The sequence below is a fragment of the Somniosus microcephalus genome, chromosome 22, assembly GCF_052327205.1.
Source record: "Somniosus microcephalus isolate GS21.2 chromosome 22, FLI_Smic_1.0, whole genome shotgun sequence".
NCBI classification, from domain to species: Eukaryota; Metazoa; Chordata; class Chondrichthyes; order Squaliformes; family Somniosidae; genus Somniosus; species Somniosus microcephalus.
Genome location: NC_141008.1, coordinates 66,180,541 through 66,203,237, shown reverse-complemented (window position 1 = coordinate 66,203,237; position 22,697 = coordinate 66,180,541). Strand labels below are relative to the sequence as shown.

The window sequence follows — 22,697 nt, the reverse complement described above, 5'->3', positions numbered from 1 at the left end:
GGCCACCTTAAAGTGAATCACTGATTAAACTGCATATTTGTACAATCCTCAACTTTACAAGTAATAAGTCCTGGTGTTGAGAAATTCAAAATGCTAAAGCCACTTTTATATTAGCTAAGGGATCCCAGGGGAGCCGTGCTCAAATGGAAAGCCCCCATTTCCGTGACCGGTTAACCCCCCCCTTCTCTTGCTTTATTTAATCGCCTCTAAAGGGTAACTATCGGAAGCTGGACACCCATAATTACCATTGCTACAAGCGAAGGAATCCAGCTCCATCTTTTTCTCTTTTAAACATGACAGCAGCTTGTAATACTGGCAACAAGAAAAATGGGTCCCCCTGTCTGACAGAAAAGATGCAGCTCCCCTGCTATCAACTGCACTTTGGACGTACACTTTTGCTGTTGACTGCATTCTCCTAACATAAAAGGAGGGGACAGTTAAGACTACATTTTCTTGCCAAAGTAATATTGCCCCTTTCTTTTCACATCAACTCTTCAACTGTATAATTTGCACAAATCATAAAAGCATGATTGAGATTCAGCCAATGACGTGATCATCAATGGACTACGGCAGAAGAGTGAAAAACTGGAAAATCTGTTGAAAAAGGATACCGTCAGCAACTTAAAAACTTTGAACATTAGAATTTTAGTAACGAATCCACTGCTTGTCAGAAGGTAGCAATTTAGATTGGGGTTGACTTAAGTAGCTATCTGTTTTAAGCAGCTAACATTTCCCAAGTTTCTGATTTAATTACTAGGAGACGCACATGAATTAAACAGCTACCAGCTAATTCAGGTACAGATGCTGGTATAAAAAGGTTAGCATGTGGCTAACCAAAACAACTAAAAATAAATAGCAGTACTAAGAAAATATTTATATTGGACTGCAGAAGCTGTCGTAATCGGCTTTGATTGACAGGGCAAATGAATCTAAAGAGTAATGCAGCCTAAAAGAACAATAATGTTCTGCTAAGCTACCCGTAAAAGCCCAGTGAGTGAAGTACATGGAATACCCTGCTAGTTATAGGTTCCGCCAGGTAGGTGATTGCAGTCTCGATGTTTGGTGCTTCATTATACAGCCACAGCATACCACTGTCCACAACTTTCAGGATGTCATTCCGGACTCGGACATGATGATAGGCAATACTAAATGCCTTTGCTACGCCCTAAGAATCAAATTGTACCCAATGTGAATTAATTTCTCTACAAATGTTCAACTTGCAAACAGAACGAAAAGAATAAACACGCACATTAAGCATAAAGGTGCAATTAGTGCTCCTGGAAGTACCTCAAATGTAATAGAACTTTGCTTACAGGCATTATACATATACACAAATTACAGCTTATCCATTGCCTTACCACCATAAACAAAGATCACGTGGGATGCACAGAGAATTAATGGACAGTCAGGTATTTAGAAAATCATAATATAGTCAAGCAGAGCCAGCATGGTTTTATGAAAGAGAAATCATGTTTGACAAATTTGCTGGAGTTCTTTGAGGATGTAACGAGCAGGGTGGATAAAGGGGAACCAGTAGATGTGGTGTATTTGGATTTCCAGAAGGCATTCGATAAGGTGCCACATAAAAGGTTACCTCACAAGATAAGAGCACACGGGGTTGGGGGTAATATATTAGCATGGATAGAGGATTGGCTAACTAACAGAAAACAGAGAGTCGGGATAAATGGGTCATTTTCAGGTTGGCAATGTAACTAGTGAAGTGCCGCAGGGATCAGTGCTGGGGCCTCAACTATTTACAATCTATATTAATGACTTGGATGAAGGGATTGAGTGTAATGTAATCAAATTTGTTGATGATACAAAGATAGGTGGGAAAGCAAATTGTGTGGAGGATATAAAGAATCTCCAAAGGGATATAGATAGGCTAAGTGAGTGGGCAAAAATCTGGCAGATGGAGTTTAATGTGGGAAAATGCGAGGTTATCCACTTTGGCAGGAAAAATAAAAAAGCAAATTATTATTTAAATGGGGAGAGATTACAAAATGCTGAGGTACAGAGGGATCTAGGGGTCCTTGTACATGAATCACAAAAAGTTAGCATGCAGGTACAGCAAGTAATTTGGAAGGCAAATGGAGTGTTAGTCTTTATTGCAAATGGAATGGAGTATAAAAGTAGGGAAGTCCTGTTATAACTGTACAGGGCGTTGGTGAGACCACACCTGGAGTACTGCGTACAGTTTTGGTCTCTTTATTTAAGGAAGGATATACTTGCATTGGAGGCAGTTCAGAGAAGGTTCACGAGGTTGATTCCGGAGATGACGGGGTTGTCTTATGAAGAAAGGTTGAGCAGGTTGGGCCTATACTCATTGGAGTTTAGAAGAATGAGAGGGGATCTTATTGAAACATATAAGATTCTGAAGGGACCTGACAGGGTAGATGCAGAGAGGATGTTTTCCCTTGTGGGGGAATCTAGAACCAGGGGGCATAATTTCAGAATAAGGGGGCACCTTTTTAAATTGGAAATGAGGAGGAATTTCTTCTCTGAGGGCCGTGAATCTTTGGAATTCTCTTCCCCAGAGAGCTGCGGAGGCTGGGTCATTGAATATATTTAAGGTGGAGATAGACAGATTTTTGAACGATAAGGGAGTCGAGGGTTATGGGGAGTGGGCAGGGAAGTGGAGTTGAGGTCAAGATCAAATCAGCCATCATCTTATTGAATGGCGGAGCAGGCTCGAGGGGCCAAATGACCGACTCCTGCTCCTACGTCTTATGTTCTTATGTTCTTATGTATGGCGTATAGCACTGTAAACAGTTCCAAGTTGGCTTCCAGTCAGTATGTAGATGAACAGCATGAGGGACCCCATACACATCTGGAATTCATCTCTGGTTACTTATTATCCTGTTTTCCTTAAATTTTCTCCCACTCTGCTCCTGCTGGAGCTAATTCATGCTTCAAGCATTTTGCCTATGTTGCCAGTCTTCATGTTTGGGCCCAGACGAGTGTCAGCGGGTTATTTGGCCATGGGGAGACGATCCTGTGCTCACTTGCCATCCGTGCAGACACAAGTTCCAATGGCTGGTGGCTGAATAATGATAAGGAGCTGCTATTCCCCTCCTTTAGCTAATGATGCTGTGGCTAACTGCTGCACCTACCATCCCACCGTGACTAAGATCAGCTCGGGATTAAAGCTAGGACCTTCTAAGTCTGTATGTTGAAGTATCACACCATGCACCACCTTTACCCACTAAGTCATCGTGTATCATCATCTAACCCTCAGCTCACACTTAGTGTGCAACAAAGAGAGGGAGAAGAAAAGAGGCACTGATTTCTCTGACATTTTTACAATGGAAAGGCAATTTCATTCAAAATAACATCACCTTAGGTTAACGGACGAAAGGTCATCGACCTGAAACGTTAACTCTGTTTCTCTCTCCACAGATGCTGCCTGACCTGCTGAGTATTTCCAGCTTTTTGTTTTTATTTCAGATTTCCAGCATCCGCAGTATTTTGCTTTTAACTTGGCATTCTCCTCTCGATGCTCACTGATCTGCTGTGCTTCTGCAGCTTTTTTTGTTTTTCTTTCAGATTTCCAATATTGGCACTTTTTCTTTTTCTTTCCAACTGGTGCCCTAGTCTAAGCAGCGTCAAGCTGCATTTTTCTAAACCCAAGAGGTTTAGTGTGTTGTGGTTTTATGTATGCTTTAGAGCAAAGAGAATAATAATCTAAAATTATCTCATTTCCGTTTTTCACAAGGGATTTTTTTTCATGGCTGAAACTCACTGCTTTGTGAACAAAATATATCAGGGCCTAAAGTCAACATCACTGCGCCCATTTTATGGGCCGAAAATGGGCGCAATGATAGCCAATTTACCAGGGCAGAGGCCTGCGTCTCATCGGCACAGACATTTGGGTCACAGCTAAACTGGCCAGGCCTTTTTTTAGACGGCCGCTAGGGAGTGCAGGCCTCATTTCAATATTAAAGTAAGGTTCCTGGGTCCATTTCAGACTAGGATGGCTAAAGCCACTTGACCTAGTCAGAGCTTGTGCTGCACCAGCTCCGAATAGTATTCCCGGATCTTGGGCAACCTAACTAGCAGTCCTTAAAGGAGGCTGCTCCAAAAAAAGGCCCCAAGACTGGAGCGTAGCTTCTTGTGGAGTTGGAAGGAGCAGAAGTGCCGGCCCCGTCCTCACCACCCCCTCTCAATCGACTCCTTCCGCGCCCCCGCCCCCAGATTTGCTTGTGTGCCTCAGCACAAGGTGAAATTGGTAAGGCTCCAGCAGGCGAGCTGTGTCAGGGCGATAGCAAAAGACTGCGGATGCTGGAAATCCGAAATAACAACAGAAAATGCTGGAAAAACTCAGCAGGCCAGGGCAGCATCCGTGGAGAGAGAAACTGAGTTAACGTTTCAGGTCGAAGACCCTTCGTCAGAACTGGGAAAAAAAGCAGGAAAAGGGATAGATTTTGAAGCAAGTGGGGGCTAGGAAAAGGGGGAGGGGATGAAAGAACAAAAGGGAAGGTCAGAGATAGGATAGAAAGTAGGAGAGGTTAGGAGACATTGGGGGAAAAATTCAGTTGTTTGCGCCTCCCGTTAGCGCCTTAAGAGGGCGCCAATTGGGGCGCAAAGCAACTAGCGCCCGGGCGCGGCGATGTTTGTGCCGCTCGCGAAATTAACTAGACATTTTGCGGCAGCGCTAAACACTACCGCCACGATCTCCTGCGCCGGCAGATTGTGACGTCATTCTAGTGCGCAACGCCCCATTAGCGCCCCAGACCGGATATTGAGTGGCGCCCCCTGCCTTACCGCCTGCCGCTAGCAACAACAGGTTGAGGGGAGCGTTATGCTGTCAGAAAGGGACTGGGGGAGCGCTATTTAAAGGCGACCGCTTCCTGCCTTTTTTTGTCGGTGACATTTTTGCTCCACGCATTCTGAGAGAGAGAGAGAGAGACTTCTGGAGAGATTCAACGCTGTGTGAAGGAGTTTTGAGTACTGAGCAGCACTTTGCAGGTTTATTTTGATTTGCCCTTCCTTGCTTCGCCAGCGCTCTGAGGTAGCACTTCACTCCTCGGCCTTTGCGCCTTAAGACAGGTGTGAAGCGCCTGATTTAGCGCTCCAATCACCTGCAGGGCCGATAAAAGCCAAGTTTGCTGTCGGAGGCGATAATTAGCGCCAGGCGCTGAACTTTGCGCACGGCCGACAACGGCGCCCCAAATGGGGCGATACCGAATTTTTCCCCCATTGAGAGACATTAAGAGATATTCAAGGAATAAAGGATGGCTCTAGATGAAGTGTGAAGCTGTGTCAGGGCGCCTGATTGGTAGCTGCAGCTCGCCTGAATTATGAAGATGAGGCCCGAGGATGGTCCGAGGGCCTTTCTCTTCTGGGTGCCTGTGTTGTGCCTGAATCACATGTGATTTCAGGCGCTAATGAATTTGGGGGCCATTTTGTTGGTTTCCATTCTTTTGTACGGTGGCAATAATTTAGGAATTAAATATTATCTTTGAAGTATTTCTTTCATATTGTTTAATCTGGGATTCGTATTTAAATAACTTATAAACTAGGCTTATCTGAGTTCAAGCTAAAACTATAATAATTTCTTCAGCATCCTTTACCTGATAGTTTCCTGACCATAATTTGGACTGATAAAACGGGAAGTATAATGAAACATGAAGGAGGCTGAGGAGAAATCACTGTTTTATACATTCTGTAAGATTAGGATTTTCAGCACACGAAATAGCTCCTGTTATGTTGATTTATTTGGGTATGTTTTTCAAAATGCTTTGTACCTGCCACTCTTGTACGGGTGGGTGATTACTGATTTAAACATACACTTTAATAGCCCAGCTTCTAAATAACTGTCATAAAATAAGGGAACCACACGTATATGTTGAATAACAATTTAACAAGATCTCAACAAAGAAAAGGCAGCTAGTTATTTGTTAAATCACTTTTCGGCAATTAGGAATCCTCAGAGCGGCAGTAAACACATTAGCACTTTCTACTGGTTTTCCATTATTTTTTGCTCAGCTGTACTCCTTTAGTAAGGTTAGTGAGGACTGGAATCTAGGCCTCCGCTCTGATGTCAGCACTTCCCTATTGCACACTCACCTGGTAAAAATTGATCTCGTGAGAGGTGAAATACTTCACACATTTATCTCTCAGTGTGTCAGTACCCAAGACTCCAAACACTCTGCTGTGCTGATCTTTCAGTGGGATCACAAGGAAGGATCCATCTATTTTTTCACGATGACAGTTCCATATGTGAACGCTGCCGTGTTCCTGAACATTGAGGATGTGCAATGGTTTCCCTTCATCAATTACAGAAAAGCTAAATTAAAAACAAACAAAAAAAAGAGAAAAGATGATTGATTTTTATTTCCTGGTTTGGTGCTGGGGAATGCAACTTCTTTCATTTTGGACATCCAGGGTCAGCATCAAGCACGCCAAGTCAGGTATAGCACAATTAAATTCCGAGGATAACCTCACTTTGCCCCAGCAATGTGTTTCAGCAGCAACCTCGCGAAAGCAATTTCTCCTGCACCAGTGTGACTTTCTTCTTCCCTGAGTGAGATTGCCAGTATAATGCCAATTTCACTGAATATATTTAAGAAGGAGATAGATAGATTTCTAGACACAAAAGGCATCAAGGGGTTTGGGGAGAGAGCGGGAATATGGTATTGAGATACAGGATCAGCCATGATCATATTGAATGGCAGAGCAGGCTCGAAGGGCCGAATGGCCTACTCCCGCTCCTATTTTTCTATGTTTCGATGTTTAAATTTAGTTATGAGCTATCAGCAAACTAGGCATTGGGATAAGGCTTCCTACACTCATTTCATATAGGGGGAACAATTCAGTTGCTTTGCACCTCCCATTAGTGCCCTAAGAGGGCAAAGCAACTCGCGCCCGGGTGCGGCACCTCCCGCGAAATTCAGCGGGAGGTAACCGTTAGCGCCCCGTAGCACTGCGCCGCCGGCGATGGTGTCATCGCCATGCGCAGCGCCTTGCTCGCGCCTCAGCCGTGATCTTTGGTAGCGCCCCCTAACTTACCGCCGGGCGCTATGCCCGACGGGGTCAGCGGGGCTTACCTGCAGCCGGGGCCTACCTGCAGCCGGGGCAGCACTATTTAAAGGCGAGGTGCTGGACAGCCATTTTTGTTGCTGGCCGCCTGCCAGCACTTGCCTCCGCTGCCGTCCCCGGCCTCCTTACCCGCCCCCCCTGCGGAGTGCTGCGCTCCATGAGCCCGGCACTTCTCTTGAGTGCCGGGCTCTTTTGCCAGAACTCCCGATCCCCGGGGACCCAGCTTTGCTCCGGATCGCACTGCGCAAGGCCCCTCCCCTTTAAGAAGGGGAGGAAGGCCTGCAATACCGCAGCACGTAGCGCCCCTGCAGCACCCCAAGAGGGAGGCGAGGTGCTTCCAGTAGCGCCCTGCTTCCCTCTTGGGGCACTGCCACTCAATTTCGGTCGTGGGGGTGCTAATTTTTCGGGGTGCTAAAAGTAGCGCCCCGGTGAAGTTAGCGCCCCAAAGGGGGCATGACTCAATTTTTCGCCCATAAACTCTTAGAACCAGTAGACATCCTCAGTTGAAGCTGAATTTAAATCCTGGTTGCAGAAGTAAAAAGGCCAATGTCTAACCAATGGGTCATCCAAACCCCCAACTTAAATCTCTTCAGCTCCAGGAGTTGGGTGGGTGCATTAACTGGTCTTAAAGTTTTAAAATCTAAAGCCAGAAACAGTAATTATAGGTAAAGCTGACATCAAAACTATTAGAAATGTTAGAAGAACCTGCATTTATATTACACCTTACAATAGTCAGGTTCCCAAGGCACTTCACACACAATTAATTATTGTTTGAAGGGCAGTCATTTGTTATTCAGGTGAATGTGCCAGAGATTTTGTGTACAGCAAGGTGCTGTCATTAGCAATAAGATGCATGACCTGATAATCTGTTTGTAGTGATGTTGGTTGCGGGAGGAATGCTGGCCAGGACATGGGGAGAACTCTCTGTTCTTCAAATAGTCCTTTGGATCTTGTTACATCACCTAAATCACCAGAGCAGGCAGACAGTGTTAAGTATGTGTATTGTATTGAACAATTAACACAAAGACTTAAACGTATAACTCAAACAGGTCTTTACTGGTTGGAGGTAGGGACTATACGTAGGTCTTTACTTCATGCCCACAGGCGGGAACTGAGGGGAGATCAGTACCCACAGTACTATTTATACCCCTATGGCCAGGAGTGGTACTGCGTATCACTACGCCCTACAAGTAGTGCAGTCCTGTCCATAGGTTCAAAGTAGCACACATATTACATACACAACATTCCTCCCTTCCTAGCTTTACAGTCATCTCCCCATTTAACATAACGTAATAACATATATACATATATAACTTCAGGTTTACATAACAGAATAACATAGATACATAGATAACTTCATGTCAAAACAGATCACAGATTCAGTCTCTGCGGAAAACAGTTCACCGATTCAATCTCTGTGGTGTAGTCGGTTCACGTTGCTGGAGTGACTCATTCAATAGTCCTTCCATGGATTTAACAGTTTGAACTTCCGAACTGAATTGGCTCCGTTCGGAGGGACCACGTGTGTGATCTGGTAGAGGTAATAATGGTTCAGATGGGTCATCTTCTGTTTCGACTTTTCCTTTTCTGCTTCTTGGAGACTCTCTGGGCTCCACTGTCAGCTGCCAGCTGCATGCGCAGTTCCTCCTTCTCTTCCTCCTTTTTCCGTAGTAGAGCCACCTTCTCCCGATGTTCCGTAGACTTTCGGTGCTCCTCCATGATTTCTGTATGGTGGGAGTCGAAGTTACAAGTTGGGCAGGACAGGACATAGTAATATTCGGTGTCGTCCTGATCTAGGCCAGCGAGAGGGTCTTCTATTTCCTCCATACCCAGCTGGGCGTTAGCCAGCTTTTGTTCCAAGTCCAGACATCTTTCCTGAAGAGACTTCTTCATGCGTACCTCTTCATCCAGCTTTTTCTGGGCTTTCAGCAAGTCGTTTACTAATGACCTCATTTGAGATTTTACTACTTCAACTTCTTTTGGAGATTGATTGATCGGACTATTCAATCCCTCTACCGGAGCAGCTGTTTCAGCGGTCTGTTGTTCTACGTTGACGTGAGTCAGCGTACTTTTGGCATCCAAGGGCTGCTCTGTTGCAGTCATCTCAGTCTGTGTTGCCACCTCAGCTCTTCCAATAACCTTTGAGAGCTCCGAACCCCTTTCGTTTGAATATTGAAGTTCGTGTTCAAGTTTTTCCCATTTCAGAGTCCTGTCCTTCAGCATATGCAGGAGTTGGCTGACCGTTAACTCCTCTGACATCAGACGTTTTGTGTGCTCCTGCTCCATTTTCTCCATCAGCTGCTTCTGTTGTCTTTCCAGATTCTCCAACTCTATATCAAAGAACTCTTTCGTTGCATTCAACTCTTGCTCAAAACGGCGAAGCATTTGTTCTAATTGCTGTTGTAGTTTGAAATGGAGTTGAGTTCGAGCCCGGTGTCCCTCAGAAATGGGCACATCAGTAGACTTGCCAGACTCAGAATCCACAGTTAAACTATGTTGTTGTTGCTCAGTGGAATTCTGTGCTGAAACTTTGTCTTTTGCACCTGAGTTGGGCTTACCATCATCCGTTCCAGAGTCTGGGCCGACTATCTTCACCGAGTTCTCACTCGTTATTGTTTGTAGGAAATGCCAGTCCATATTCATTTTCCTAATCCACTCCCGTCCTAGTAGTGGAGAACCTCCTTCAGATATCACATATAAGTCCATTATTTGACTGTCTTCGCCCTTGTGGACCACTGCAACCTCTATTTTCCCGATGGGGTACACTCTTTGCCCCGTGTATGTTTTCAATATAATCCCCGTATCCTGTAGGGGAATATGTTGGAATAACTTTCCGTAATCTTTCTTATTTATGACCGTCAATGCCGATCCAGTGTCCAATTCCAGTTTTACTTGGACTCCTTCTATCTGAAGAGTGACCCAAATTGTCTGGAGGTCTGCACCCTTACCAGCGTTGAGTACTCTTAAGCTAGCCAGTTCATTACAGCTTAAGCTAGCCAGTTCATTACTGCTAGCGTCTGAATCGGACTCCTGTTCGGTCACCTTGTGTACCTTTGCGTATTTTCCTTGCGGTGACTTCTTGTTGCTGGTCTTCTTCCCTGACCTGCATACTCTAGCTATATGTCCAAGCCTACCACAAGTTCTACATTCTTGGTTTTTAAACCAACACTGGTTCTGATCATGCGTTGTCTTTCCACAACGATAACATTTGCCAGAACTCACACCCAATTTGTGTGCACTGAGCTCCGGTGACCGTAGCTGCATTACTGCCGTGCCTCTCGCTGCGGCTTCGTGTGCTGCTGCCATAGTGACCGCCTTCTCAAGCGTCAGCTCATTCTCCTCGAGCAGTCGCTTTTGTGTATCCTGTTTAAATAAACCATACACAAATTTGTCTCGTAGTGCATCTGTCAGTCCCGTTCCAAACTGGCAATATTTCGCTAATTTACGCAATTCCAGCAAATATTCAGCATTGCTTTCATGCTGTAGCTGCCTTCTGTCATAAAATTTAAATCGTTCCGCTAGCATCAGCGGCGTGGGGTTTAGATGATCTTTCAGGACAGTAACAATCTCATCGAACGTCTTATCCGCCGGTTCATCTGGTGATAACAGGTGTTTCAATTGCCCGTATGTCTTCGCACCCATTAAATTTAATAATGTTAGAGCTTTATCTTGGTCACAAATTTTATTGGCCTTACAATAATTTTTTACTCTTTCAACATATATGGCCCAATCTTCGAGGTCACTATCAAAGGTGCTAATATTCCCGTGTTTAGGCATTGTAGATTTGCAATTTCTCAGATTTTATTTTGTTTACTTGTTATCAAAGATGGCGGCTTCCCGCTCTTGCCGTCGTCCTCCGCCCACAAAATGGCGGTTATCCCGCGCTTGGCGGTCTTCACCCGTCCCCCCGACGCCGTCTCCCTTCAGCCCCCGAGTGCGGCCCTTATCTTCGCCGCGATCGCCCGAGTGCGGCCCTTATCAGCGGATGCGATCGCTGGATCGCGAAGTGGCTCCCGACCGAAGTGGCTCTTGCTCGCTCCCTCCCGGGCTCTGGCTTACCCGCTCGCGCGTTTCACCGCGGCTCTTATCAGGGATTGCGATCGCCCTTATCTTCTCCAACTTCCCCAGCCCTGTCTTTGCAGCCAACGCTGCACGGCTTACCCCACCACCTAGGTTGAACAAGGAAACTGCAGAAAGACTTCTGTCAGTCGCTGGAAGCTGTCAGGATGGCTGCTGCACTCCAGTGCTCAGTCGCTGATGGAGGCTTCAGAGTCCTAAAGCCTGTCGCTTCTAGTGGGGTGGTGATGTTTGAAACCTCTCTTCAACTGCCGCAGGGTAAGAACCTGACTCGTCGCCAGTCTTAAGTATGTGTATTGTATTGAACAATTAACACAAAGACTTAAACGTATAACTCAAACAGGTCTTTACTGGTTGGAGGTAGGGACTATACGTAGGTCTTTACTTCATGCCCACAGGCGGGAACTGAGGGGAGATCAGTACCCACAGTACTATTTATACCCCTATGGCCAGGAGTGGTACTGCGTATCACTACGCCCTACAAGTAGTGCAGTCCTGTCCATAGGTTCAAAGTAGCACACATATTACATACACAACAGACAGCACTTTGCTTTAATGTGTCACTTGAAGCGCAGCGCCTTCAGCAACGCCGCACCCTCTCAGCACTGCACCAGTCAGCCTAGATTACGTGCTTAAGTCCTCCTGGAGTAAGACTTAAATCCACAACCGCCCGATACATAAACGGCAGTGCTACTGACTAAGCCAACCTTGAACAAACTTAACTGAAAAGTGTCTGCAGTAAGGAGCTTTCTCCATCTAGGCTTTAATTTGCTGCACCCACTGGGCTAAAAATCGCCTTGGGCAGAATAGGATTGGCCGCTTGTTTTACACCCCGCCCGATATTCAGTTCTATTGACTGCAATGGAACTGAATATTGGGTGGGGCGTATAACAGGCGGCCCGTGCAATACCAGCCATTCTGCACTAGCGCCCTACCTCAATCTCTCTGTAGGTTGCCTGAGTGCATTGCTGATGTTCCTGACATTACCAGATTGCCTTCCTTTTGTTTGCCTACAATTTATTTTGGTCTCTTGGTTGTCAGCAAGCTGCATGCACAAGTCGGATCTGGGTTCAGAAATCCAACCGAAAACTGGTTTGACTACATGTATCCAAAAACAAAAGTTACCTGCACAGCTGGCTACGAATGTGAATGCTCACCTTACACCCATGTCTCTGTAGAGTGCCTGGTTCAGAACATATGGTGCATCTTCCAGAGTGCAAGCCACATAGTGGAGGAAATATTCACCCCTCTCCGGCCTGTGATTATTACGCCTCAGCAGGGCTATAGAAGAACTTATTTCCTTATTCTGACCGTGAGCTTCTGAATCCTATCATGGAGAAAGGTCCCAATTAAAGTGTAGACAAGGAACAATGCCAACATTCTTCCATATAGAAAGTCGAGAAAATACTCATATTTCAACTGCTTCAACAACCGCTACAGAGGCTCCACAAAAATACAGGTACAGGAGTGATTTCTCAAAATATCCCCTTTTATAGACTTTTGAATGGCAAACAAAAATGACCAGTAAATCTCTCTGAGAAAATGCAGCGCAGTAATTTGAAAATCTTAACTTGTTTTAGACATATGGGGGGAGGAAATGCTCTAGTTGTTATGTGTAATGAAATTGGAAATTAATTCATGAAGATTTCCCCTGGTCAATTTTTCTTGCAAAGTCGTAAATGTTTTTTTGTAAAGATGCGTTTACAATTTTACAACAAACACTAACTGACGTAAGAAAACTACTAAGCACTTGGTCTAAGCGTTAAACAAAGCTTTAATCAACTGTTTTACAACATGGAGGTCTAGTTGTGTCCTTCACTAGTTCCTGTTAAGAATGTCCTGCGCAAGCTGGGCCCGTGCCCGAGTATTTATACTCTCCAGGCCGCTCAGTTGATTCATGTCACTGACCAGATGAAATCTTCATGAATACATTTACAATGTCACTGCACACAACAACTAGAGCAACTCTTCCCCTTTGATGCCACAGTGTGCATTTTTCTCACAGAACCTTGGCAGTAATTTTGCTGTAGTGTGCTATCAGGCAGGCTGGCTGGCTGGCAGAGAGAAGATTAAATAGAAACAGCAGCTTGCATTTATACATTAGTCTTTAACATAACAAAACATTCCAAGGGCTTCACAGCTGGGGCTCAGGCCCAAGTAGGAGTCAGAGGTAGCTGAAAGCACAGATGAAGAGGTAGAGGGAAGTCGCAAGGTGAAAAGGGTTAGAGATAGAGTTCCAGAGTGCGGGAGTACGATGGCTGAAGGTTCTGTCACTGACTGTAAAGCCAAGAGTGGGTGAATGCACAGTAGACCAGAGCTTGAAGAGTGGAGGTTGCAAGGAGGGTCATAGGGCTCAAGGAGTTTGCAGAGGTACAGAGCAATGAGGCTATTGGAGGGATTTGTCAGTATTTAGAACTCAGTACACGAGAGAGGGGGAAAGGCAGTGGGATAGAATAAGGGTAGCAGAGTTCTGGATGAGGTGGAGTTTATGTAGGATGGACCTTGGGAGACTGGCAAGAAAGGTAAAGGAAAACTGAGTCTGGAGGCAATAGAGTAGAAAAGCAAAATACTGCAGATGCTGGAAATCTGAAATAAAAAAAGTGCTGGAAATACTCAGCAGGTCAGGCAGAGGTGACAGAGTAGAGCTAGTGATAAGGATAGAACTGGGTGATATTTCTGAGGTCAAAGTAGACGGTCTTAGTGATGGACTGGATGTGGAGTTTGAAGCTGAGCCAAGCAGGACACTGAGGTCGTATACAGTCGGACTGAGCTTGATTTGCATCCAGGAATGGAAGGCTGAGGCACAGATGGCTAGAAATTCAGGCGCACCTATTTTGGGCACATTACCCGCACAGTGTTAACAGCTCGTGCTCAAATGGGGAGGACCAAGGAGCCCCAGATTTTGAGCCTCGGACCTCATCATACTGCGCTGCAGTAGAAGGCCGCACAGGTTAATGCTTCAATTTCCAGGTAAGTGATTGGGTTGAATAGCGGGGGTCTGATAGAGGAACAGGTGGGCTTTGGAGTCTATGATCGGGGTTTGGTGGGGGATCGGGTGGGAAGATCGCAGACCTTGGAAGTACTGTTGTGAGGGGGGTCAAGAGTGCTGTCATGGGGCCTAGGAGATTGGGGTCGGGCCGCGGGGAGATCTGGGGGCCTGGAGGTCAGAGTAGGGAGTGAGTTTGGAGATCTTGGGACCGGGAGCGGCGGTGATTATGGTAAGTATTTACCTTTTTTTACTTACATGGTGTTTACAACAACAACTTTTATTTATATAGCGCCTTTAACATAGTAAAACATCCCAAGGCGCTTCACAGGAGCGTTATAAGACAAAAAATTGACATCGAGCCACATAAGAAATTAGGGCAGATGACCAAAAGCTTGGTTAAAGAGATAGATTTTAAGGAGCATCTTAAAAGGAGGAAAGGGAGGTAGAGAGGCGGAGAGGTTTAGGGAGGGAGTTCCAGAGCTTAGGGTCAAGGCAGCTGAAGGCACGGCCGCCTATGGTTGAGCGATTATAATCAGGGATGCTCAAGAGGGCAGAATTAGAGGAGCGCAGATATCTCGGGGGGTTGTGGGGCTGAAGGAGATTACAGAGATAGGGAGGGGCGAGGCCATGGAGGGATCTGAAAACAAGGATGAGAATTTTGAAATCAAGGCGCTGTTTAACCGGGAGCCAATGTAGGTCAGCGAGCACAGGAGTGATGGGCGAACGGGACTTGGTGCGAGTTAGGACACGGGCAGCCGAGTTTTAGATAACCTCAAGTTTACGTAGGGTAGAATGTGGGAGGCCAGCCAGGAGTGCATTGGAATAGTCAAGTCTAGAGGTAACAAAGGCATGGATGAGGGTTTCAGCAACAGATAAGCTGAGGCTGGGGCAATGTTACCGAGGTGGAAATAGGTGGTCTTAGTTATGCCATGGACATGGGGTCGGAAGCTCATTTCCAGTTCATATATGACACCAAGGTTGCGAACAGTGTGGTTCAGCCTCAGACAGATGTTAGGGTGAGGGATGGAGTTGGTGGCTAGGGAGCGGAGTTTGTGGCATGGACTGAAAACGATGGCTTCGGTCTTCCCAATATTTAATTGGAGAAAAGTTCTGCTCATCCAGAACTGGATGTCGGACAAGCAGTGTGTCAATTTAGACACCGTGGAGGGGTCGAGAGAAATGGTGCTAAGGTGGAGCTGGGTGTCGTCAGCATACATATGGAAACTGAGGCTGTGTTTTCAGATGATGTCGCCAAGAGGCAACATGTAAATGAAAAATAGGAGGGGGCCTAGGATAGATCCTTGGGGGACACCAGAGGTAACGATGCAGGAACGGGAAGAGAAGCCATTGCAGGTGATTTTCTGGCTACGATTAGATAGCTAAGAATTAGACCAGGGTAGTGCAGTTCCACCCAGCTGGATGATGGTGGAGAGGCGTTGGAGGAGATTGGAGTGGTCAACCGTGTCAAAGGCTGCAGACAGGCGAGAAGGACGAGAAGAGATAATTTACCTTTGTCACAGTCACAAAGGATGTCATTTGTGACTTTAGTGAGAGCCGTTTTGGTACTGTGGCTGGGGCGGAAATCGGATTGGAGGGATTCAAACACGGAGTTCCGGGAAAGATGGGCACGGATTTGGGAGGTGACAACACGTTCAAGGACTTTGGAGAGGAAAGGGAGGTTGGAGATGGGGCAATAGTTTGCAAGGATGGAGGGGGCAAAGGTTGACGGCAGATTTGAAGGAGAGGAGACAGTACCTGAGGAGAGCGAACCGTTAACGATGTCAGCTAACATGGGAGCCAGAAAAGGAAGTTGGATGGTCAGCAGTTTAGTGGGAATAGGGTCAAGGGAGCAGGAAGTGGGTCTCATGAACAGGGTGAGCGTGGAGAGGTCAAGAGGGGAGATCGGAGAGAAACTGGAGAAAGATGTGAGTTCAGGGCTAGGGCAGGGGTGAACCTTAGAGGAAGTTTGGTCCAGTGGGCTAGGGGAAGGAAGGGAAGTGGCAGAGGCAGCTGATCGGATGGTCTCAATCTTCGAGACAAAGAAGTCCATGAGTTCTTTGCACTTGTTGTTGGAGTTGAGGGTGGAGGAGACAGGGGAGAGGGGTTTAAGAAGACGGGTAGCAGTAGAAAATATCTTTGCATTCCAGAATGATCCTGGAATAGTGAGCAGTTTTGGCAGACAAGAGTAGGACCTGATCATGCTTTATGTGGTCTAGCCAGATCTGGCAGTGAATGGCTAAACCACTTGTCTTCCGTATCTATTCAAGTCTGCGTCCCTTGGACTTGAGGGAGCAAAGATGTGAGTTGTACCGGGGGAACGGCCAGGGTGAGAGAGAGTAATGTTTATAATAGGGACTAGGGCATCAAAGGTGGTGGTGAGGGTGTGGTTGAGCAGATCGGTAGCTGCAGAAATGTCGTGGTGAATGAAGGGCCAAAGGCTGGACAGTTGGGATTTCGTAATTGCAGTTGTAAGAGAAATGGGAGAGAGTTTTTTCCAGGGGTGGACACAGAAGGAAGTAGGGTTGTGTGGGGGAAGGGGGATGTGGGTGGAAAGCGCTACAAGGAAGTGGTCAAAGAGGGCCTTATCTTTGATTGACATGGTGGGAGTAGCAAGGCCACGAGAAATGGCAAGGTCAAGAAGGTGGTGGTGAATATGGGTTGGGGAATACACATGGAGGGAGAGATTAAGGGAGGATAGGAGGGTAGTGAACTCAGAGGAGAGAGAGCATGATGAATTGAGATGGAGGTTGAAATCACCGAGGATGAGAAGTCACTCGGTGCAAAGGCTGAGGGAGGAAAGCAGTGAGGATATCGCGATGATAACATTTTTATCGTACTTGGGTGGGCGGTAGAGAACGAGAATTAGCGTTGGTTTTCCCGGAGGCAATCAGGAATAGCGCTGGCTGCCTCAGGGCAAACCAAAGCTGCAGCAGGGACCAGAGCCTGCTTCAGATGTGGGTAAATGGTGCCTCTTGTTTGTCCTTTACCAAGATGGCGTCCAGCGCGATTCACGGCAGAAGTGTGCGCGCGCGCATTGGATGCCATTTTTGTCCCCAAACGGCACCCGTAGCGCTCAAACAACTGGCACTACCGATCCCAATTTCGCGCCCATGGTTTCTGGTGTGGATTAAAAAGGATTGGCTTTTATCTTGCTGATGTTGATCTGCAGAAAGTGCTGGCTCACCTACACTTGATGTTGGACCATCAGTCAGACAGCAAGTGTGTCAGCCATGGAATTAAGTATGGTACTGGAAATTTAAAGCTGAATATCATCAGCATACATGTAAAAGCTGACCCCCATGCTTACCTGTAGGACAACATATCAATGAGGAAGAGCAATAGGCTGAAAAGAAACCTTGGGGCATTAAGGAGGTGCCTTTGCAAGCATTGTAGGAGATGCCATTGCAAAAGATGTGCTGGCTGATTTGAGACAGGTAGGAATGGAATCACGTGAGGGCAAAGCCACGGAAGAACGGCCATGGAGAATGGCAATGGAGGAGGCTGGTGCGGTTGACTGCTGAAAATCATAGAAAGGGCGAGGACGAGGATGAGAGGGAGCGAGAGACAGAGAGGGAGCGAGAGACAGAGAGGGAGCGAGAGACAGAGAGGGAGCGAGAGACAGAGAGGGCGCGAGAGGGAGAGAGGATGGATAACCCAAAACACTTTGGCCAGAACAGGTTTAGTGCTGTGAGCAGGATGGAAACTAGCTGAAAGATTCAAATAGGGTGTGGTGAGAGAGGTAGGTACCATAGTTGGATGGTGACAACACACACCAGAACCTTAGGTTGGAGGTGGGGCAATAGTCAAAAAGGACTGATGGATCAAGGGTAAGTATGGACCGGATGTGGAGGTTAAGACTGGAGAAGGTGTTTCAGATTTCCAGCATTTGCAGTATTTTTAAGGAGCAGGGTGATCACGGCAGTTTTTAAAGTAGGGAGAAACAGTGTCTGAAAAAGGGAGCAGGGAATAGAGGAAAAGAGCACCAAAAGGAGATGAAGAGAAGCAAAAAGACACAGTAGTAACAGATAAAATGATAACAAATAAAATTGAACAGAGAATTGCTTGTGGAAGAGGTGCCAGTTGGTAGTCCGCTGCTCATAGTTAAAAACAATGAAAGTAGTATCAGTTAGGCAACTACATTCCACATTACAGGAAACTTTGGTTTATCCGGAGGTTGTATGGCCGGAAACTTTGCTCTAACGGCAGAAATCAGCAGCCGTTTTAGTTCGTTTTTTTTTCTTCTCCTAGCATTCTGTTAACAGGCAGGCTCTGGAAAGCGTCTTTGGAGCTTCGCAACAGCTTCAGAGATGCTTCAAGGTACGGGCCGAGTGTTTACGAGCTGTTGCTGAGCAACAGTGTTTGTTGTCAAATACGGAGATTTTCATCTCCGTATGCTTCAACGTTGACTTTGCATGTCCGGCACTTTTGATAGATCGGCAACACGCCGGTCCCGTCGGTGCCGGATATCAGAACTTTTCCTGTATTACAAGCTCAGTTGGGTATTTGTTTTTAGAAAGTGGAGGTCCACCACTATCACAGCAGACACCTTCTCCAATCTTAACCTCCACTTAAATAGGCTGGGTTTTACCATGTCAGAATTCTTATCAGCTTTAGAAGAACAGTAGCCACAGAAAGCAGAAGGATAATGGTAACATTTTAAAGAGGATTGTAGGAACAAAGAGACCTGGGGTTCACATGCACAAATCTCTGAAGGTGGCAGGACAAGTTGATAAGGCTGTTAAAAAGCATATAGGATCCTTGGTACCAGGGATGATGGACTTCAGTTATGTGGCGAGACAACAGAAGCTTGGATTGTTCTCCTTAGAGCAGAGAAGGTTAAGGGGAGATTTAATAGAGGTCTTCAAAATTATGAGGTGCTTTGATAGAGTAAATAAGGAGAATGTGTTTCCACTGGAGGGAGGGTTGTTAACCAGAGGACACAGATTTAACATAATTGGCAAATGAACCAGAGGGGAGATGAAGAGAATTTTTTTACGCAGCAAGTTGTTATGATCTGGAATGCACTGCCTGAAAGGGAGACGGAAGCAGATTCAATAGTGACTTTCAAAAGGGAATTGGATATATACTTGAACAGTCTGAATAATCTGCAGGGCTATGGGGAAAGAGCAGGCCAGTGGGACTAATTGGAAAGCTCTTTCAAAGAGCCGGCACAGGCACGGTGGGCTGAATGGCCTCCTTCTGTGCTGTATGATTCTGATAATGGTGTAACTCAGTGCAGACATATTTTGCAGGCTATTATGTTGGATGTTTAGGTAGTCCAGTTGGTTACTAACTTAAAGAAAACATAAATGATAATACATACTATAATACTGTCCTACCTTATGAAGGGTCTGGAAAACAGCTTTAAAAACATATTCCAGGCTGGAACTAGAAGTCTCTGATGCTTGCTGGATATCGTAGAACCACCTTCTCCTGGTTGTACGCCGTGCTCGCTCCATGCAGTTCTGTTCATTTCTGGCTGTGAGAAATGTTACTACGCTTTCAAAAACCCTTTCGCCGCCAGTGATTTCGGCAACAAGCGTTTCAATGTATGACCTGAACTCCGTTTTCGACAAAGTGGGATTGTCTGAATAGAACTTGTGGAAGAGTTTCAGCTTGTGATGGACTGTTGAAGTAATACAAAAAATATGTTAAGCTCTCACTTTCTACAGTGGAAAAAAATCAAATGAGAAAAAGAAAACATTTTAATTGCTTTTCTATGTGTTGTAAAAAAATTGTGTCAACCCACTTGAATAGTTTTCTTTAACACCAAGAATGTAATAATAGAGGCAAAGGAAGTAGGACATAAAAAGGTGGTGGTCAATGATAGCACTTCTAGATGGACAGTTATGACCAGCAGAATATCCCTGGGATCAGTCCTGGACCGTCTAGATGATCTTGATGGAGTATCTCAAGTACAGGAAACTTTGGTTTATCCGGAGGTTGTATGGCCGGAAACTTTGCTCTAACGGCAGAAATCAGCAGCCGTTTTAGTTCGTTTTTTTTTCTTCTCCTAGCATTCTGTTAACAGGCAGGCTCTGGAAAGCGTCTTTGGAGCTTCGCAACAGCTTCAGAGACGCTTCAAGGTACGGGCCGAGTGTTTACGAGCTGTTGCTGAGCAACAGTGTTTGTTGTCAAATACGGAGGTTTTCATCTCCGTATGCTTCAACGTTGACTTTGCATGTCCGGCACTTTTGATAGATCGGCAACACGCCGGTCCCGTCGGTGCCGGATATCAGAACTTTTCCTGTATAATGCTTAAGTTTATAGATGGTATTTGTTTGTAGATATCTTACAAATAATTTAGCCACAGTCCCTGATGGAATTTGATCACAATCTCTAAATGAATTGTATGTTTTTTTAAATGTTATTTATTTTCTCACAATGGCCCGGTGGATAAAGGCACTGTCCAAAAAGACACTGAGCCATGAAGACCAGAAGGCCCCAGGCTCTATTCTCAGTCGGTGCTGAGTTAACTGATCGCAGTCAGGACAGCGCTTGAGGTGTTACGTTTGACATCAGTGTCCTTGGACCAAGAAGGGCGGGGAGAGGAATCAATGGGCGTACCTGCTCTTGACCTGCTGGATTTACTCGATTTACCCCATAATAAAGGTGAGCGCTGATCGCCTCACCGTTATTACCACAGCAAAATCTGGGCCTATGTTATTTGTGTGGTCAAGGGCCAGTTCAGAGCAGTGCCATCTGTTGGGAACTCTGGATGAGTTCATGGCTGATAAACCTTTGAGTGTTGAACTTCCTTTGAGCTTGTAAAACATAAACCTGTTTCCTGTTAAAGCCTCAGATTCTATAATCTGCACAAATGAGTTTCTGGGAATTCTGACCACTGGATAATGCAAAGTACAGTGGAGCATAATTATTACAAGGCCTGTGGTAAAACAATTACAGGAATATACAGTCAACACCTTCATTCACTATATTCTCTGAAATTGCATAGACCCCCTGGCAGTCTGCGGAATTTCAAATGCATTCTGAAAATGCTAGTGTCCACAATTTCTCACAGTGATTTCTAATCTCCGCAAGCCACCAGGGATCGACAGGGAGCAGAGGCCAGCTGCTTCCCCCAGCAGACGGATGACATCTGGCAGCCTGCCTATCCCCTCAGCCAGAGTATGGATATGGCACCGGGAGACATCAAAGAAGGTGAAAGGGCGCAAACTAGATTGCTCAGAAAAGTTTCAAACTTTAAACATCAGAATATTTATCTTTTCTTAGTGAAAGGAATTCCCAGAATCTTCAAAGAAATTACTTTGGCCTTTTTTCATTGCGGGAGAGACTCTGTTTTTCAAACAAACAAGGAAACATCCCATCCCATTTTCTTGGGCCTCACTGCACCATACATTTATCAAAATGCTCAAGGCCTCTAACAATGTTGCTCTGAGAATGCCCAGCGGGAGGCACACAAGAGCTGCTCAAAGTGATGCCCTATTTTTCTTTCTCTCCCCATGGGGAACTGTTTGGCCTTTTCATGGTGGCAAGGCCGAGATCAACAAGTGAACATGTGGCAGAAACAGCCACCTAAAATACTGATCAGCATTTTCGTGCGGTCGTACCTCATATCAAAAACCTGTTAGTTCAAGCCTCTTATCATCATTTTTTAACTTGATCCCTGCAGAGTGGAGTAGAAGCTTAGCCAATCTGCCCACACTTGCACACTTCCTGTAGGGGTGGTCATTGAATGGCAATCAGAAGTGGGAACTTTGGCCGACTTCTCTTTCCTTGAGCACAAAATTCTCGGCTGACACTCCAGTGCAGTACTAAGGGAGTGCTGCACTGTCGGTGGTGCCATTTTTCGGATGAGACGTTAAACCGAGGCCCCGTCTGCTCTCTCAGATCCCATGGCAATATTTCGAAGAAGGGCAGGGGAGTTATCCCCGGTGTCCTGGCCAATAATTACCCCTCATTCAACATAACAAAAACAGATTATCCGGTCATTATCAAATTGGTGTTTGTGGGAGCTTGCTGTGTGCAAATTGGCTGCTGTGTTTCCTACATTACAACAGTGACTACACTCCAAAAAGTACTTCATTGGCTGGTGATCATGAAAGGCGCTATACAAATGCAAGTTTTTCGGCACTGTGACATTTGCTGTTCTGTGCATGTGTCATTGTCTGACTGTGAGTTTGACTCTGAGGAACGCTCACATCCTGACACGATGATGCGCTGAACCAGTTCACTGCACTTAATAAGCCAAAGAGATGATGGTAGTTCGAGGATCTGAAGGCACAGTCTACAATAAAGTGAGCTGCAGCTGCTGTTGATCATGTAGAGGTCATAACGCAACATTCACTAGTACCAGCGACTGAGCAATACCTGTACACACAATGACTCCATTTCAATCTGCTGTCGCAAGTCCTTAGAAATGTTGGGGGAAAAATTTGGTTGCTTTGCGCCTCCTGTTAGCGCCCTAAGAGGACGCTAACGGGTCGCAAAGCAACTAGCGCCCGGGCGCGGCGATGTTTGTGCCGCTCGCGAAATTCACCAGACATTTTGCGGCAGCGCAAAACACTACCGCCACGATCTCCTGCACCCGCAGATCGTGACGTCAGTCGAGCGTGCAACGCCCCGGTAG

The 22,697-nt window shown here is 45.9% G+C and overlaps 1 protein-coding gene across 1 annotated transcript in view; it reads right to left on the bottom strand.

Moving 5' to 3' along the window:
* Nucleotides 1–22,697, bottom strand: part of LOC147102483 (EF-hand calcium-binding domain-containing protein 5-like) — a 197,148-nt gene that overhangs the window by 51,901 nt on the left and 122,550 nt on the right. Inside the window, exons 12-15 of the mRNA XM_085965119.1 lie at nucleotides 19,447–19,733; nucleotides 12,276–12,445; nucleotides 6,070–6,289; nucleotides 1,013–1,165 (exon numbers count right to left, since the gene is read on the bottom strand). Coding sequence (XP_085821245.1) covers nucleotides 1,013–1,165; nucleotides 6,070–6,289; nucleotides 12,276–12,445; nucleotides 19,447–19,733 — 830 coding nt within the window. The remainder of the gene's footprint in view (nucleotides 1–1,012; nucleotides 1,166–6,069; nucleotides 6,290–12,275; nucleotides 12,446–19,446; nucleotides 19,734–22,697) is intronic.